General features: G+C 41.9%; 1 protein-coding gene across 1 annotated transcript in view; it reads left to right on the forward strand.

The window, feature by feature from the left end:
• The first annotated feature begins 13,454 nt into the window (after nucleotides 1-13,454).
• Nucleotides 13,455-19,973, forward strand: part of SLC17A8 (solute carrier family 17 member 8) — a 67,458-nt gene continuing 60,939 nt past the window's right edge. Inside the window, 1 exon segment of the mRNA XM_017887246.1 lies at nucleotides 13,455-13,714. Within this exon segment, the coding sequence (XP_017742735.1) occupies nucleotides 13,614-13,714 (101 nt within the window). The 5' untranslated portion in view covers nucleotides 13,455-13,613.

Genomic DNA, 19,973 nt, shown 5'->3' on the forward strand with positions numbered 1-19,973 from the left:
TTTTTTTTTTTTTTTTTTTTTTTTTTTTTTTATGAGACTGAGTCTCACTCTGTTGTCCAAGCTAAAGTGCAGTGGCACGATCTCAGCTCATTGCAAGCACCGCCTCCCGGGATCAAGCGATTCTTCTGCCTCAGCCTCCGGAGTAACTGGGTTTACAAGTACCAGCCACCACCATGCCTGGCTGATTTTTATTTATTTTTATTTTATTTTTTATTTTAAGTAGAGACAGGGTTTCACCATGTTGGCCAGGCTGGCCTCAAACTCCTGACCTCAGGTGATCCACCCGCCTCGGCTTCCCAAAGTGCTGGGTGGCGTGAGCCACCACGCTTGGCCTGCTCCTACCTTTTAAAGTCTGAATAAAGTAACAGATTAGGTAACGACAGCTAAGAGATTCAGCCAAATTTGCCGTTTACCTGTAGCAAATGTATAGGACAAGAATAGTATGCAATATTTAATGCTTACCTTCTGGCTTTATCTGATTTTTTAAAAATCCTTATTTCTCCTTTGCTCTGATTTCCTTCTAAAAAATCCTTTTTATCTATGTTCATGGAAATTCTCTTTTGGAATCAGATAGAGTATAAATAGTTACATGGACTGAATGAGAGTAAATCTTGTCTCTTTTACTTAACTGACCAGAATAAGTTTTCTCAGCCATGAAATAAGATCACACCTTACAGGCTTATTAGGATTAGATGAGGTAAAAGTGTGTAAAGCACCTAGCACAGCTCCTGGCACATAGTAGGTGCTCAACAGATTTTACCACTCACTTTGTGATGGATATAGATCTCTAAAATAAACTCTACTTTAATGAAAAACAAATACTTCACCTGGCTGGGCGCTATGGCTTATGCCTGTAATCCCAGCAGTTTAGGAGACCAAAGTGGATGGATCACTTAAGGTCAGGAGATTCATACCAGCCTGGCCAACATGATGAAACCCCATCTCTACTAAAAATACAAAAATTAGCTGGGCGTGGTGGTGCACCTCTGTAACCCCAGCTACTTGGGAGGCTGAGGCATGAGAATCACTTGAACACGAGAGGCGGAGGTTGCAGTGAGCTGAGATCGCACCACTGCACTCCCTCCAGTCTGGGCAACAGAATGAGACTGTCGCAAAAAAACAAACAAAAATCTTCACCTGGCACCATTTGAATGCACTTAATTTTCAATAAATATATAAATAAAACTAAGCCATAAAATACTATAGTCTTGGCACTGTGAGATTCTTGGGACACAAATAGGAATGGAGATGCAGGCCTTGCCCTCAGGGGGTTTTCACTGTAGTTATAAAGGTAGTCGAGTAGGCAGACATTTGCAGAACAGTGTGATACATACTGTGAGCACAATCCATGTAGGAGGGACACGCAATCTAGATAGTCAGGAAGGCTTAAAGGAGACAGAGCCTGAGCTCAGGCACACACAGCTTTTGTAATTTTTTTTTTATTGTTTTTTGTTTGTTTGTTTGTTTTTTGATGCTACCAAATGATTACTTAGGTCACATTTTCCCAAATTAAGTTTGAACTACTGGGGAGTGGATTAGAGCAGATAACTCCCAAAGTCTTTTTGAATTCTTAGATGTTATGAAAACTTCTCAAATTAAGGGAAATCTGGTCAATTTTTGATGACCAAAAAAAAGCAGAATTAATGCTAGCTGCCTAAATTAGAACATGTGGAGAAACACCAAAAAGAAAAAAATATTAGCAGCTTAAAACATTTTCTATTAGAGACAGAGATGACAGCAAGACAAGGAGCAGAATAAGTGACCTATAATGTTATTTTTAGCTGGTTTATATTTTACTGAATATTTCATAAATTTAACAATCCACACTTGGGGGCTTAATGTATATAGAATAAATCTTTTAAAACCGTGGCTGGATTTTGAGGTTGTGGGGGAAATGTCTGCCATAAATATATTTAGTCTGTAAACTACCAGAAGATGTCACTATCTTCCAAGTAATCATCCATTACAGTAGCCCTTTTACAGTTGCTTTTTTGAACATGAATAGGCTAGGGAAGGTATTGGTAAGAATATACTGCCTTTTGGTGTAGCATCTACAAAAGGATGGGATCATGAGAAATACTTGTGAATGGTGTGTGGGTTTGTTCTGCCTTGACCCTTAACCCCGCCCCAAGATATCATCCTTTTTCACTGCTCTATATGTTAAAATTATCTGGACACTCAGGGTTCTATCTGCACCTTCAAGAAAAATGAGGGTGGTAAAAAAAAATCCTTCCAAATATTTTCTCTGGTTTTGATCTTTCAACATTTCAGTTTGCATTTTTACAATACACTGTATTTAACTGATTGTCAGATTTTCTAGGATATTTTGGTCTTGGACACAACCTAAATATCCCTGAGTATTTTTTTCAAGTCACCATGCATAGTGCATAAAGCAAATCTAGTGTTTCCACACTGCAGTAATACCAAATGAAAGGAATCCATCTTTCCTCATTTCCTCACAAGGGGGGATTTTGGAGCAAACAGGTAGTGTAACACATGTTTGAAAAAAGAAGCCTGTAATTCCAGCACTTTGGAAGGCTGAGGCAGGCAGATCACTTAAGGTTAGGAGTTTGACACCAGCCTGGCCAACATGCTGAAACCTCATCTCCACTAAAAATAAAAAAATTAGCTGGGCCTGGTGGCACACACCTGTAATCCCAGCTACCTGGGAAGCTGGGATAGGAGAATTGCTTGAACCCAGGAGGTGGAGATTGCAGTGAACTGAGATCACGCTCACTCCAGCCTGGATGACAGAGCAAGACTCTGTTTTAAATAACAATGATAATAATAATAGTTTTATTGTCTTTACAGCCAGAAAACAGACTAAAAAATCGATAATTGAGTGTCTTATGTGGGGATACCCCAACATAAGATACCTTACCTTGGGGAGAGATACCCTCCAAGATGAAATGAGAAATAATTTGTTATAGGTAACCAATGGCAGCAAGCAAATGAGCACATGAGTATGACTTCTTGTCGCATCTCTGCCTGATACCTCAAAGCATCACTGGCCTTCTCCATGCCCTGGGCTTCAACAATAAAGTGCAGTAGACGGCTCAACATAGTTCTTTCTATATGTAGTGATAAGACTCAAAGGAGCAGTGAAAATGAAGTTGAAAGTTCTTCATAAATATAAGGAATTCATGTTCAAAGCAAATTCTTGACGTTTATCATGTGTGAAATACTTAATGAATGATTCCATGCTGTGTAAAAACACTCTAAAGTTCTGTATTTTGGTTATCTGACCATTTCTTTTCAAATTTTGTTTAATATTTAGATAGTTATAGTGACAGATTGAAAATGGAAATTGATATGTTTCTGGGGTCTCCATATATGCATCTTTATATTTGCAAACTATTATAGAGATGTCTTTTATATATAGTGTAAAAATCCTGTAATTTAGGAAATTAGAGTCAAATTAATTGAACTCCAAATTGACTGAGTGGCTGACTTACAGTAAGCTGAAATTAATGGGACTAACAGTGTTTTATTATGGACTGGAAGCAGCATATAAGAATAAAGTGACATTTGTAATCAAGTGGGATTAAATCTCAGCTCCACCAGTAACTATGTAATTTTGGACAAGTTATTGAGTGAGCCTCAGTTTACTCACATGTAAAATGGGGATAATATCAATTGGGCCATCTACTTTGTCATATACACTTTTTTATTCTACTCTGTGAGAATAAAATGTGATCATGAAACTCAGGTCAGAAAGACGATACGGAAACATTTACAATAGAATGGGATAAAGGTTCCCATTAGCCTTCCCTGAAGGGGAGTCTTACCCAGAATGGGGTGGGTAGTGGCAGTCTTAATCCAGAGGCCAGTATATCAGTGTTTGATATTAATTTCTCTTCACTCTGCTGTCAATTTGCCCTGATTTCCAGTGGAACATTTTAAATAAAGATAGAAAGTATGTCACCCTAGAAACCTGCACCCTGTTTTATTAATTTGGAGACGAGGTCTTGCTATGTTGCCCAGACCGTGCTTGAACTCCTGGGCTCAAGTGATCTTCCCCCCTCAGCCTCCTGAGTAGTAGCTGGGACTACAGGTACACACCAGTGTGTCCCACTCATACTTTATTCTAAAAATGTCCATGGTAGCTAGAACAAGCGTACCTATAGTTAGGTGCTCAGTAATGTTTCTAAAAGCACAAGGATTCTGAGTATATCTTTCCTCAGTTACACTAAAGACACTCTACTACTCAGAGTAAGATTATATGATCACGATGTACCATGTACCATGGTGGTACAAGTTCAGGAAATGATCTTTAGGACCTAGTCCCAGCTCTCTGAATTCTGCTGGCTAGGTTACCTTGGGCAAAATTTGCATCTTTATGCTTTATCTGCTTATTTGTTTCATAAGGTTATAGTGAGAATCAGATGAGATAATTGAAAATGCTTTGTATATAAGCTTGACTATCAATAGAAGAATTACTGTCGGCCGGGTGTGGTGGTTCATGCCTGTAATCCCAGCACTTTGGGAGGCCGAGACGGGCGGATCACGAGGTCAGGAGATTGAAGCCATCCTGGCTAACACAGTGAAACCCCGTCTCTACTAAAAAATACCAAAAACTAGCCGGGCGAGGTGGTGGGCGCCTGTAGTCCCAGCTACTCGGGAGGCTGAGGCAGGAGAATGGCGTAAGCCCGGAAGACAGAGCTTGCAGTGAGCTGAGATCTGGCCACTGCACTCCAGCCTGGGCGACAGAGCGAGACTCCGTCTCAAAAAAAAAAAAAAAAAGAAAAAAAAAGAATTAATGTCAAATATGGGAGATCAATAAAAGAAATTGAGTTTATGTATATATTGGTTAATACTAATGATAGTCAACAATATACAAATTTTAAAGGATTGAGAGAAGTTCGCATAAAAGAAATTTTTATGTTTGTCTCAGGATGTTATGGGGGTGAGAAGGAGGAGTATGGAGTTGGGATAAGGAATAGGGTTGGCTGGAGAAGCTGCCACAGAATTTAGGAGAGAAGGAACCCCAAGATGACCAGTTCTCTTCATTACTTTTGTTTCCTTATGAAGTCTCTTATGGAAAGGGTGAATCATTTGGTCATTACCTCTGATCCTGGTTGAAATGTTCCATCTAACACTTTGGTTGAATTTGATCAAATGTTTTTCTTGAGTCACTATTTGAGTTGTTTGTTTGGGATTTGCTGGTTTCCTTTTTTTTTTTTTTGGTCTAGGTGGCAAATTAGAACAACTTGGCTCACGACCAGCCTATGCGCTCTCCTTGTCTTGCTGTTGCAGACTGGAGTCCTGCATGTCACCAAACTGGGTAGTCAGGCTCACCAATCTGGTGTTAGGTAAAGAAACACTTGGTATTACAGGTTTGAGTTTTAAATAATTGCAATAGTCAAGACTATTTGTAAGGAGCGGAAACTATCTTGAGCAATTTGTTATAAGAATGTGAGTATTTTGTGAAACCCAAGGGTAAAAGGACAAGTGAGTCTAGGCAGATGAGGCCTGGAAGGCCATAAGAAACATCCTCACCCCATACCCTCGCCTTGTTATAGTTTCATTGTTTTATTTCTCACTCTTTTCCAAAACCAGTGTTCTCTGCATTTCTACACCACAAAGTTAATGTAACCACCTTACAGTTATAATTCCAGAGTCCTGCAAGATTAACTAGCAGTCTTGTAATTCCAAATTTAAATTACTAGGAAGGTCAGGTGCGATGGCTCACACCTGCAATCCCAACACTTCAGGAGGCTGAGCCGGGCAGATCACTTGAGGTCAGGAGCTCAAGACCAGCCTGGCCAACATGGCGAAATCCTGTGTCTACTGAAGAAAAAAAAAAAATTAGCTGGGCGTGGGGGCACACACCTGTAATCCCAGCTAGTCAGGAGGCTGAGAGGAGATGAGAGAATTGCTTGAACTCAGGAGGCAGAGGTTGCGGTGAACCGAGATTGTGCCACTGTACTTCAGCCTTGGTGACAGAGCGAGACTCTGTCTCAAATAAATAAATAAATAAATAAATAAATAAATAAATAAAATAACTAGAAGAATCTCACATCTGACTGGTTCAGCTTGGTGCAGGTGCCTACCCCGGTCCATTCAACAGTGCTTAGGGGGATGAGAAACATAGTTAGCTACAGAACTTTTGGAGACCTGTCACTATGAGAGGGAGGGGGCAGGGGAGACTGAAAGTTCCCTGAGAATGAAGAATTGCTATGATCTGGGAAAGCACCCCTAAAGATGGCTTAGTTACTATTATTTTCCCTAAGGGAAGAGGCATTTTTAGTACAGGATGATGGGAAGTCATTAAATATATATCAATGGCTGGGTTTTATTTTTCTGCTGTATCTACAGTCTATGTATCCCCAGCAGAGACCCAGGCTTTTGTTTCACACCCCCACAGAGAATTCCACACTGCACGTAATTTCCTATCTTTGCTATATTCGATATTTTGAGATGGGGAGCACATGTTTTTTTTTTTTTTTTCTTTTTTAAAAGTTTTGTCTTTATTAAGATCCTTATTTGTTGAATTATTGTCACTGCTTTTTTCCTTTAATTTTTTTAACTTTTAACTTCAGGGGTACACGTGCAGGTGTGTTACTGTGCCATGAGGGTTGGTTGTACAGATTATTTCATCACCCAGGCATTAAGCCTAGTATCCATTAGTTATTTTTCCTGATCCTCTTCCTCCTCCCACCCTCCAGCCTCTTATAGGCCCCAGTGTGTGTTGTTCTTCTCTTTGTGTCCATGTGTTCTCATGGTTTAGCTCCCACTTGTGAGTGAGAACATGCAGTATTTGGTTTTCTGTTCCTGTGTTAGTTTGCTAAAGATAATGGCCTCCTTCTCCATCCAGTCCCTGCAAAGAACATGATGTTTTTCTTTTTATGGCTGCATAGTATTCCATAGTATATATGTACCACATTTTCTTTATCCAGTCTATCGTTGATGGGCATGCAGGTTGATTCCATGTCTTTGCTGTTGTGACCAGGGAAGCACATGTTTCAGTGCTCTTCTGCAATAACTGAATTGCATAGTATTCAAGATCATCATTCCAGTCGTGTTTTGTACCACATGGGCATTCCTACCTGACTCTCTAACACTATGCAAGGTTCCCCAAATGCCATGCTGTCTCATGCATGTCTTTGTTCCCCCATTTTTTTCCTTTTGTTTGCCTCAGTCTTTCTCCTTCCTGAAGGTTTATAGTATCCTCCCCTCATCTAGGAAGCCCTCTTCCACTCCCATCTGGAGGCTCAGGTAGGTGTCCTTGTTTTTGCTCCCCCAGCCTTCTCTTATGGGACTCACTGCACTGTAATGGACTCATTCATTTTCTGGTTGATTTCTTTCTTCAAGGGGAATATCACAGTTCAACCTATATCACCAGTGCCTAAGAAGGGCCTGCTACCAGGTAGGTCCTCAAGAAAAGGAAGCAATGAATAAATGAATGAAATGAGCCTCATTTCTGTGTAGTCTTGGTTTATATTTTCTAGTCCCTATTATCAACAGTTCTCCTGTAGGAGGTAAGAGCACAACTCTGATGTCAGACTTTCTGGGTCCATATCCTCTCTCTGCTCAGTTTCCTAGCTGTGTGAACTTGAACAAGTTTACTTCACCTCTTTCAGTCTCCTCATCTGTGGATGGTATAATGACACTTCCTACCTCAGGGTCATTGTGGGGAATTAAATGAGTTAGTGCATGTTAAGTGCTTAAAGTCGGGCATCTAGAAAATTCTCTATAAATCTTAGTTATTATTATTATCAAACATCTAAATCACCACAAGAAACTGCAGATCTGGGTATGCTTCCTGAGCAATATATTCTGCAGGAATGGTTAGTGCTCTCAGAAGTCATTGACCTTCAGGAGAGATGGATGTGGTCTTTGCCTAGTATTGCTTCCATTATGTGCTCTAAAAGATAAGGAACACAAGGGTATGTTGGGCTGGAGGAATGGGTTAGAAGCTCCACCAGTGGATGCTTTCGGTAAGAGAGTATGTCTATCATGCTTTATTGTTACTATATTTGCTTTTAATGAATGAGTGAGCTTTTTGAGGACAGGCAAATACTTGGTGGAATGATTAGACATGGGGATTCCTGGGGCCTTCCTATTCTCAGTCTTGAGGGGTTATGGTGGGAAGGTTGGTGACCAGAAACTATGTTTTTAAAAGCCAGGCTAGACAGAATTTTGTTGTTGTTGAAACTGAAGTGTTTCGGAACAAGCTGAGGGCCGGGCACAGTGGCTCACGCCTGTAATCCCAGCACTTTGGGAGGACAAGGCGGGAAGATCACTGAGGCCCAGGAGTTCAAGACCAGCATAGACAACATAGTGAGACCCTGTCTCTACAAAAAAAAAAAAAATTAAATTAGCTGGGTGTGGTGGTGCACACCTGTAGCCCTAGCTACTTATGAGGCTGAGGTGGGAGCATGGCTCGAGCCTGGGAGGTAGAGGCTGCAGTGAGCCATGATCGAGTCACTCACTGCTCTCCAGTTAGGGCAACAGAGTGAGACCCCATCTCTAAAAAGAAATAACATAATCCTGAGGCAGGAACAAGGTGTTCCTAAAATTTATAGGAAATGCCAAAGATCTAGAATAGCCAAAACAATTTTTTAAAAAGAGCAAAATGGAAAACTTTCATTTTCAATTTAAAACTTACTGTAAACTACAGTCAAGGCAACGTGGTACTGGCATAAAAATATACACTTTGGGCTGGGTGCAGCGGCTCACTTTTGTAATCCTAGCACTTTGGGAGGCCAAGGCAGGTGGATCGCTTGAGGCCAGGAGTTCATTTAAGACCAGCCTGGCAACAGCTCTACAGAAAATACAAAAATTGACCGGGCATGGTGGTGCATACCTGTAGTCCCAGCTACTTGGAGGCTGAGGTGGGAAGATGGTCTGAGCCTGGGAGGTGGAGGTTGCAGTGAATTGAGATAGCACAACTGTGCTCCAGCCTGGGAGACAGAGTCAGATCTTGTCTGAAAAAAAAAAAAAAAAAAAGAATAGATGTATAGATCAGTAGAACAGAACTGATAGTCTGGAAATAAATCCTTATATTCAGTAGATTTTTGACAAAGTTGCCAAGGTAATTTATTAAAGAAAGGATAATACTTTTAACAAATAATGCTGGGACAAGTGAATATCTGCATGATGAAGTTAGACATTTATTTCACATTATACATAAAAACAAACTTTTTTATTTTTATTTTTTTTTTGAGACAAGGTCTTGTTCTCTTGCCAAGGCTGGAGTATAGTGGTACAGTCGCAGTTCACTGCAGCCTCGATCTCCTAGGCTTAAGGGATCCTCCTGCCTCAGCCTCCTGAGAAACTGGGACTACAGGCTCATGCCACTACACCTGGCTAATTTTTCGTAATTTTTGTAGAGACAGGGTCTCACTATGTTGCCCAGGCTGGTCTCAAACTCCTGGGCTCAAGTGATCCTCCCACCTGAGCCTCCCAAAGTGCTGGAATTACAAGTGTGAGCCACTGTGCCCAGCTTAAAAATAAACAAAAAGTAGATCATAGACTTAAGTGTAAGAGCTAAAACAATAAAACTTATAGAAGAAAACATTGGAAAACATCTTTGAGACTTCAGGTTATGCAAATATTTCTTAGATAGAACAAAGGCACAGTCTATAAAAGAAGAAAAAATGAATACATTGGACCTAATCAAAATTCAAAATTTTTGCACTCCAAAATGAAGAACAAATAAAATGAAAAGACAAACAGGAGACTGGGAGAGAATATTTCTAAAACATATATCTAATGAAGAACTTGTATCCAGAATATATATACTCATATACCTCAGTAATGAACAGATAAAAATCCACTTACAAAAATGGGCAAAAGGTTGGGTGCAGTGGTGGCTCACGCCTATAATCCCAGCACTTTGGGAGGCCGAGATGGGCGGATCACCTGACGTCAGGCGTTTGAGACCGGCCTGGCCAACATGGTGAAACCCTGTCTCTACTAAAAATACAAAATTAGCTAGGTGTGGTGGCACACACCTGTAATTCCAGCTATTTGGGAGGCTGAGGCAGGAGAATCACTTGAACCTGGGAGGCGGAGGTTGCAGTGAGCTGAGATGGCACCATTGCACTCCAGACTGCGTGAAAAGAGTGTAACTCTGTCTCAAAAAAAAAAAAAAAAAAGGCAAAAGAGTGAATAAAAATTTTACCAAAAAGAATATGAATGACTACAAAGCACATGGAAAGATGGTCACTAGTCACCATGGAAATGCAAATTAAAACCACAACGAGATACCATGCTACACCTATTAGAATGGTTACACCAAAAAGAAAGCAAATATGGTAAGAATGTGGAGAAATGAGAACCCGCCTGCATGCTCTGGGGAATGTAAATTATCCACTTTGGAAAATAATTTGGTCATTTCCTAAAAAGCTAAACCTACACTTACTTTATCATCCAGCAATTCTACTCCTAGGTATTTATCCAAGAGAAATGAAAACATATATTCACACAGACTTATATGCAAATATTCATAAGTCTTATTCATAGTATCCAGAAATTGGATATTATGAATACTCAATATTTAAGACATGTAAATACTTAGTGGAATGATTAGACTGTGGATTCCTGGGGTCTCGTGTTCTCAGTCTTGAGGGGTTATGATGGGAAGGTGACCAGAAATTTTCCTTTTAGAAGCAACTTTCTTATTATAAACCATCCTAAATGTCCATCAACAGGTCAATGGAGATACAAAAAATGTGTTATATCCTTACAATGAAGCATTACTCAACAAAAAAGAGAAAAGGAACAAACTGCTGATACATGCTGTGACATGAACAGACCTCAGAATCATTATAGTGAGTGGAAGACACCAGACACAAGCAACCATAAATTGTATGATTCTATTTACATGAAATGCCAGAAAAGGCAAATCTGTAGAGATAGAAGGTAGATTAGTGGTTGCAGGATATGGGATGGGAGATGAGGATTAACAGTGAAAATGAAGGATCTAATTGGGGTGGAAATACTCTAAAACTGCTTTCTGGTGATGGTTACACAACTCGGTAAATTTATAAGAATCTGAATTGTCCACTTGAAATGGGTGAATTATTTGAAATGCAAAATATGTCTCAGTAAAGTGTGTGTGGGGAGAAAGAGGGAGGGAGGGAGGTGGAGACAGACGGGGAGAGAGAGAGAGAGGAGAGAGAGAGAGAAAGAAGGAAGGAAGGAAAGAAAAAGAGAGAAAGAAAAAGGGAAAGAAGGAAGGAAGGAAAGAAGGAAGGAAGGAAGGAAGGAAGGAAGGAAGGAAGGAAGGAAGGAAGGAGAAAAGAAAAGAAAGAAAGAAAAGGTTAACCTCTTTTTGTCTCAGTTTCCTGCCAATAAAATTGGGGAAAATAAGAAGTTATTTACCACAAAGCTGTGCTGGGAAGATTGTGGTGATACTTCAAGAGTGCTGGGCTGGGCACAGTGGCTCACACCTGTAATCCCAGCACTTTGGGAGGCCAAGGCGGGCGGATCATGAGGTCAGGAGATCGAGACCATCCTGGCTAACACGGTGAAACCCCATCTCTACTAAAAATACAAAAAATTAGCCGGGCGTCATGGCAGGCGCCTGTAGTCCCAGCTACTCTGGATGCTGAGGCAGGAGAATGGTGTGAAGCGGGGAGACAGAGCTTGCAGTGAACCAAGATCGCGCCACTGCACTCCAGCCTGGGCGACAGAGAGAGACTCGGTCTCAAAAAAAAAAAAAAAAAAAAAAAAAAAAGTGCTTAACACAGAGCCGGGACCCTAGAAAGAGCTCAAAAGATATTAGCAATATTTAGCCTACCAAGGATTCAGCACGGACTTAGGTGAACTTAATTCAAATCTTGGAGAATCTGGACAGTGGCTTGCAGAGGATATTGACTGGTCTTGTGAAAATGACTCCTGGGGAGCCTGAGAACCTACAGCCTATGATTTATCAGTCGCATGCAGACTGGGGGATTGGAACACAGGAGCCTCAAAGATGAAGAGTTTTTCTCCACCACAGTAGCATTTACAGAGGCGTCATCCTGCTGCCCATAAATGTGGTCACAACGTGCAACGTTTCAGCCCCAGTTCAACAAGTATTTAGGTAACGCCCACTCCCTGCCAGGTCCTGCTGGGGCAGAGGACAGGTGATTTGGAGGCACAGAGGAGGGACATCTCACCGTACCCATGCAGTTTTCTAGAGGATTGATATCTTAGCATGACCTGAGAACCCCTAGAAGTTACCCAGATGAAGGGATGCAAAGATACCCAGGCAGTGGGCATAGCTTAAAGCCCAGAGGCGATAGGGAGCTTGCTGAGTTCGGTGAAATGAGGATGTGGAAAGCAGAGTGACAAGAAGGAAGACTTGGGGTCCCAGGGAAAGGTCTTGGGTGCCATGATAAAGAATTGTATTGTAAATAGTGCTGCAATAACATACGTGTGGATGTGTCTTTATAGTAGAATGATTAGAATACATGGACACAGGGAGGGAAACATCACACACCGGAGCCAGATGAAGGTTGGGGGCAAGGAGAGGGAGAGCGTTAGGACAAATACCTAATGCATGTGGGGCTTAAAACCTAGATGATGGGTTGACAGTTGCAGCAAACCACCATGGCACATGTATATCTATGTAACAAACCTGCACATGACATTCTGCACGTGTATCTGGAACTTAAGGTAAAAAAAAAAAAAAAAGACCTTCTAGAAGGAGAAAAGGGGAAAAAACAAAAATAATTTTATTTATCCTGAGGACAATGAGGAGTCAGTGGAGAGTTCTAAGCAGGTTCTAGATATCTTCAAGCTCAGAAATCTTCAATTAGATGGTCCCAAATGGCATCTACTATCATACTTTAAGAGAGCCTGCTCTGTTGATTAGGAGCAAATAAATGTCCTCCTGGATGTATGTGGCCTGGGTTTTGCATTTGGGCTACTCAAATGCAAGTTCCTCCTGGGACCACATCCATGCTAGCGGCTGGCTGAAAAATGGCTTCATGGCTCTCATGAGGGGAATAAAAGGCATGGAGTGGTGGCTGTGAGCCTGTCTGCAGGGCCAGACCTCAGAAAAGCAGAGGGCTGTAAATGTTTCATAAACTTCTCTCTGGGTGCTTGCTCTGGCTGAGAGCCCATTCATAAGCCGAGGCGGCTGAGGGGCAGGTATTGTGCCGGTTACTATAGCATCACCTTGGAAAGGCTCACTTGGTGAGAGCCGCAGCCTAGCTGGGGTGGGGCAGGAGGGGGACGCGGCTGGCTGCAGGGGCTGGAGCTAGGCCACGGATGCTGCTGCTGGTCTCAGGACTTCTGGTGGTCCGGAGTTCATGTTAGCGTCCCCAGCTGCAGCCCAGGGACAGAGAGAGGCTGCGCTCAGTCTGAGAGTGGCTGCCTGAGACAGCGGCCACAGGCTGCTGCAGAGCGTGCAGCTTTTGCAAGGGGCTGAATTCCCAGCCAGACATCCCTTGGCCTCTTTTTTGGAAGGGTGGGGAGCAGAGAGAGGAGGGAGTTGTCTTGTCTTGGAAGATCCGGGCTGGGTTTCATCTCCTTTTTGATTTTGAGTAGTTCCCTCCATGAGAACTGACTTCCAGGTGTTCACCAAGGGAAACAAGGTGGTCCTCACACTGGAAATGAGAAAGGATGACAGTTTTTGAGACTGACTGTTAACGGCTCAGAGGTACCCTTCATTCAAAATGCCTTTTAAAGCATTTGATACCTTCAAAGAAAAAATTCTGAAACCTGGGAAGGAAGGAGTGAAGAACGCCGTGGGAGATTCTTTGGGAATTTTACAAAGGTAAAGTTTGAATGCGAACTTTAGTTCCTTTCTGAGTAGCTTCGTATTGCCAATATGTGAGAGACTTGGTATCACATTTTTAAAACCACACTTTAATGTGGAGAGGATGGGTCAGATTAGATCCTTCTGGAGCCCCTTCTAGCTCCAGTAGTCTATGCCTGGAGGAAAAACAGACGCATCAAAAGTATTGGGTTGTATTAGGAAAATATCGAGACAAGTATTCTGTTTATATAGCTGGATTAGCACTTTCTGGAGATGATGATATTGCATATGGTATGTTTGGCATTGAATTAGAAAATATTTAGGGAGATAATATTTTATGTTAATTCATTAGTAATGACAAATATAGTTATGCCTTGAACTGAAATAATTTTATGAGTTTTCACTGAATCTTTCCACTATAAATGAAAATTAAATATTTGTAATTTTTAGCTTATTTAATAAAATATGTAAAGTGGTTCCTGATTGTATAGTTTGCAAAGAGAAGGATAGTTACACATTAGTTTGAAGGAGGTAACTTAAAAAATTTCTTTAAAGCAGAAAATCTCACATAATTGCAGTGGGAAAATGTTAAGTACTATCATTGAATTGAATGAGATTTTAGTCCAAACCAAAAAGTAAATATTTTTTAAAGTAAAATATATTAGTGGAAGGAGAGTTTGCCATAAAAGAATGAATTAATGTGACATTTTAATTTATGAATTTGTATAGACATAGTAAATGCCTTCTCAAATTATATAAATGATTTCATAAGTGGTCCTCATGTGCAAGGTAAAATGACTGCTTTATCTCTCTGATATAGATAAATGTGAAAAATACCTTTGATAAGCTTTTCATTTGCTTGGATGATTATTTCTAATCCTGGTGAGTGAAAATGCCATCTGGTGTGTCCTTTAACTTTTCTGTTATCTCTTACATTTAAAACTTTTCATTTAAAGGACTATTTCCAGGCAATCTGAGATTCATCCCATTTCTTGTGTTTTAAGACACATATGCTACTGTCAGTGTTAAATTTTCCATTGTATCACTGCTAATAAACTTTCCTAATTAAAAAAAGGGTTGGACACCTTATTATTTTAGTAATTAAAGACAAAAAGGCTTCAATCAGACCTACACTGAATTAGCATGTCTAGATGAAAACCTAGCTCAGTGACAGCAGCAGAAACCAGCCAAATATAGAAAAAATTACAATAACTTTTTTTCAGAGTGTTTTATCCTTCCATTGAGCACTCCCCAGGTAACATCTTATTGTGATGGCGTTCATTTGATTAGAAATGCAAAAATAATTTTTGCATAATAAGCACAATAGCTTAATTGGCTTATTCAAGTGATGACAAAGGAATCTGGCAAAGTCAAGAATGAAAACCATAGGCCGGGCGCAGTGGCTCACGCCTGTAATCCCAGCACTTTGGGAGGCGGAGGTGGGAGGACTGCTTGAGGCCAGAAGTTCGAGACTAGCTTGGGGAACATAGAGAGACCATGCCTCTACAGAAATATAAAAAATTAGCCAGCATGATGGCGCATGCCTGTCATCTTAGCTTCCCAAGAAGTGGGAGCATTGCTTGAGCCCAGACATTCAAGGTTGCAGCAAGCCAAGATCGTGCCTCTGTACTCCAGCCAGGGTGACAGAGTCAGACTCTGTCTCAACAAAACAAAATAAAACAAACAAAAAAAAAAACAAAATAAAAAAACCCATGACGTTGGGCCATACTCACTATTATAAACAGCAAACTCTGCCTTAGTTTATAAAATACTTGATATAAAAAAAACTTAGGAATTTTCTTTTCAAACTTAAGTTTGCTTTTTTTGAAATTTAATTGCTTTTTTCAATAGGAATTATTGATCTAAGAGCCAGTTTTGCTATGTTGGATTGGAGGAGCCACATGGAGATCTTTTTGTTTACCAAATTGGTTTGCTTAGGGATATAACAAAATTGGTGATTTTCCAAATTGTGTGACCTCAACCAGAAATTGGGCTATGTGTCTAGGACTGTTTGAACAGTTTCCTGAGAACAATAGAAAAACAGCTAGCACAGTGCTAGGGACAGAGAATGCACTAAACAAATGCTAGATATTGTCACGGTTGTCCTAATTGTAGAATGGCTTTAGAAAAAAAAAAAAAAGCCAAGGTCAAATCCCTGTTTTCAGTGATCTAGAGAGAGAAATTATTGTCAGAAGAGGTGAAAACAGACATTCCTTGGGCGGTGATTCAAGTTGATCCTCAATTCTAGTGAGGAATTATCAAGGCCAGCTCTGCCACATGTTTGGCATTAAGCACAGGTGTATAAGGTAATTGTATGTAAATGACCCTGCCCAGAGCCTGGCATATACTGGGCATTTCCCTCTCATTTCATTGCTTTTCACGTAAAACCAGTTGACAGAATCCGATGTAAAAAAATCACAAAGAACTGTTTCCTGTTTTGTAGGAGAATTTGGAAGCTAGAAGCCCCTACATTCTAACTTAGAAGGCAGTGTAAATCACAGCTGTCTAATAATGTTTGAGGCTGAGGTCATCATCTAAATGGAATTCTTAAGATGCTTTTTAATCACAGTATTCCTCACGGTCAAGGGAGTGGCAATTGCACAGGGAAGCATTTGAGAGTTCGCACACAGGGTTGATTACAGTCAGGCATGATTAGCCTTCCTGGAAAACAGTCATTGATAAGAAGCAGCTGAGCAATTAATCAGCTAAAGGTAAAATAATATATTAGAAGTGTAGGAAGAAAGAAGATGCACTCATTTGTAGTTTAGTATTGAATTATATAGATGACATAGAAAGCATTAAACTTGGAAATTAATGTCTAGAAATTGACATGCAGATTTGTTCAATTTAAATTACAATTTATGTATCTTTTAATTGTTCATGTCTAAAAATAATAGTGACAAACAAAACAGTATCTTTCAGACACAGTAAACTCATTTAATTCTATTAAAAACCCCATAGAGAGGGGATTACTATAATTACAACTTTTCTTTTCTTTTGAGATAGGGTCTCACTCTGTTGCCTAGGCTGGAGTGCAACGATGTGATCATAGCTCACTGCAGCCTCAAACTCCTGGCCTCAAGCCATCCTGCCTCCTTGGCCTCCCAAAGTGCTAGGATTACAGGCATGAGCCACAGCATCTAGCAACAATTTTACAGATGAGAAAACTGAGGCACAGAGAGGTTAAGTAGCTTGCCCAAGGTCACACAGCTTGTAAATGGCAGAGCTGGGTTTCAAACCAGATGTTCTGTGCCCATCATTCTTAATCACTATATTATGTTACCTCTCTAATCAAGTGTCTTTCCTCTTCCTACTCACTGTCTTGATATTGGGCCACTTATTTAGAGAGGTATACTTGGACTGCAGTGTAGCCAGCAACTTCTGGACCTGCTGGCAAGTATGGGCTATTCTCCTAACTGGTTGTACCTTTATTTGAAGGCTTTCTCCAAGGGAGGCTTAAGGGGAGTCTGGTCTCTTTACAAGTATGTCTCTCTTCCCTTTAAATGAAACTAGTCCCTGCATCGTGTCTGTCCTTAGCATTCAGGAGTGTGCCAGATATGCACTTCCTGCTCCATCAACAAAGGCGAGTGTGTTAAAGCTTGCTCTGAGATCAGGCGATCCTGGGTTCCAATTGCTGCAGCATCCCTTACTTCCCTGCCTGCATGACCTCAGGTAACTTGGCTGCAATGGGGTGACTCTAGGAAACCAAGTCAGATTACGTCTCACCCCTGCTCAAAGCTACCTCACTCAGAGTTAAAGCCAGTGCCCCTTCAATGGCCTTCAAGGTCCTCTGTGATCTAGGACTTTTGGATGGCTCTCTGAGTTCATCTGTGACATTTACCTACCTCACTCTACTCTGGATTCATGGGCCTCCTGGCTCTTATTAGAACTCCCCAGATCCACTCCTGTCCTAGCTTTCGCCCTGTTTCTTTTGCTTAAATGCTTTCCTCCCAGATAGCCTAATGGCTCATTCCCTCGCTTTCTTCAAGTCTCTGCTCAAAGATCCCCACTTTCCTGGCCATTCTATTTAAACATGGAGCTCACCTGCCCTCCCCCTCCTGCCCTCTTCTCTTTCCCTCTTTCCTGCTTTACTTCACCTCTGTCTTAGGTAACTTCCCTAAAAAGCACAGCCTGAGACAGGGATTTGGGTAAGCCTATAATGTGATTTAATGAGCTTTTCCTGAAAAACCTGGGAGGGAGTAAAACAAGAAAGGAAAGGAGAGGCTGGGTGAGGTGGCTCACGCCTATAATCCTAGCATTTTGGGAGTCCAAGGCAGGCAGATTGCCTGAGTTCAGGAGTTTGAGACCAACCTGGGCAATACAGTGAAGCCCCGTCTCTACTAAAAGACAAAAAATTAGCCAGGTATGGTGGCATATGCCTATAGTCCTAGCTACTGAGGAGGTTGAGGCAGGAGAATTGCTTGAATCCGGGAGGCGGAGGTTGCAGTGAGCCGAGATCACACCACCGCACTCCAGCCTCGATGACAGAGGGAGACTCCGTCTCCGAAAAAACAAAAAAAAAAAGGAAAGGAGAAAGAGCCAAGCAAGGATGCATGCTCACAATGCCCGGGGCCAGATCCACAGGGGAAGGCTCTGGAGCATAAGCCATGTGCTGGTCCTTCCTTTGGGGCAAGTGGGGCAGCTTTTATATCTCTGCCTCAGTCAGTCATCAGCTCTGGGTTGATGGGGGTGGGTGAGGGGTTTATTTGGAGGCCACTGAGCAGTGGGAAGTTCTCTAGGGTACCTCATGCCCAGACTAGAAGCCCAGGCAAGGAGTCACCATGGTGGCAAGGGTCATGGGTCCTGATCCTCAGGAGGAATCAGAACTGTCACCTCATCATGGGAGCAGGAAGAAATGTGTTTGGCACCTGGGTGGCCCACTCGGACATCTCCTGATACTGCCTGGGCTAGTTTTATTACTTTTTTAATTTTAATTTTTAAAATAATAGAGATGGGGGTCTCACCATGTTGATTAGGCTGGTCTTAAACTCCTGGGTTCAGGAGATCTTCCTGCCTTGGCCACCCAAAGTGCTAGAATTACAGACACGAGCCACTGCACCCCGCCTAGTTTTAACTGCAAATGGGAAAATACAGCAACCATGACCCGCTAGCAGCTCTGGAAGTAGAATTGTGCTTGCCCATCAAGGGGAACTGGGGAGTGCGCTATGGTGTCTATGACAGCCCGCCCACTGCACCGCTCAGATCAACTTGCTTCTCACATGAAGTTCATGCCATCCAGGTACAGCTCCTCCGATACTCCATGGTTGTAATTGCCGAGGAGCCTTCCAAAGAAGGGTTATTAAGACGGAGTCCAGGTCCCACTGTGGTGACTGGTCCCTCCTCTTCACCCCTTTTGATTCCCCTCACTTCTGTTGGTTTGCCTGATGGGTTGTCCCAGATCTTCATCCCTGAGAAGTCTAAATCCTTGGTTAACATAAACTCACCAGGTCATGGTTGCTGTATTTGCCCACTGAGAGTTAAAAACTAGCCAAGGGAGTATCAGGGGATGTCCCAGCGGATCATCTGGGTGCCAAACATATTTCTTCCTGCTCCCATGATGAAGCGACAGTTCTGGTTCCTCCCGAAGATCAGGATCCGTGACCCTTACCACTGTAATGACTTCTTGCCATGTCTTCCGGTCTTGGCAAGAGGACCCCAAAGTGGCTGAGCAGCTGTCATAACCATATGTTGACTGAGATTTCCAATGTGTTCCTAAATGGAAGAATTCTTCCTTGTGAATCAGGATTTCTAGACCCTCAGAGCCTAAGTCGAAGAGATGAGACATTTCTCAAGTGGGTTACTGGGAATGATGGTGAGTGGGGCCACTCCTTCTCTCATGCCTTGTTTCTTTGACCTGTGTGTTCTGCCCATTGGGCACACAGCACCGTATCATAACTGTTGGGTTTTTTGTTCGTTTGTTTGAGATGGAGTCCCGCTCTGTTGCCCAGACTGGATGCAGCGGCTTGATCTCGGCTCGCTGCAACCTCTACCTACTGGGTTCAAACAATTCTCCTGCCTCAGCCTCCTGAGTAGCTGGGATTACAGGCACCCACCACTGTGCCCGGCTAATTTTGTATTTTTAGTAGAGATGGGGTTTCAGCATGTTGGTCAGGCTGGTCTCAAACACCTGACCTCAAGTGATCTGCCTGCCTCAGCTTCCCAAAATGCTGGGATTACAGGTGCATAACTGTTGGTTCATGGAATATACTGCATCCTGGAGTATAGCACCTTACCCTCCCAGGGCTTCATCTCCAAGCTGATGTCGCAGCTGCATCTT

The sequence above is a fragment of the Rhinopithecus bieti genome, unplaced genomic scaffold, assembly GCF_001698545.2.
Source record: "Rhinopithecus bieti isolate Rb0 unplaced genomic scaffold, ASM169854v2 scaffold_15133, whole genome shotgun sequence".
In the NCBI taxonomy this organism is placed as follows: Eukaryota; Metazoa; Chordata; class Mammalia; order Primates; family Cercopithecidae; genus Rhinopithecus; species Rhinopithecus bieti.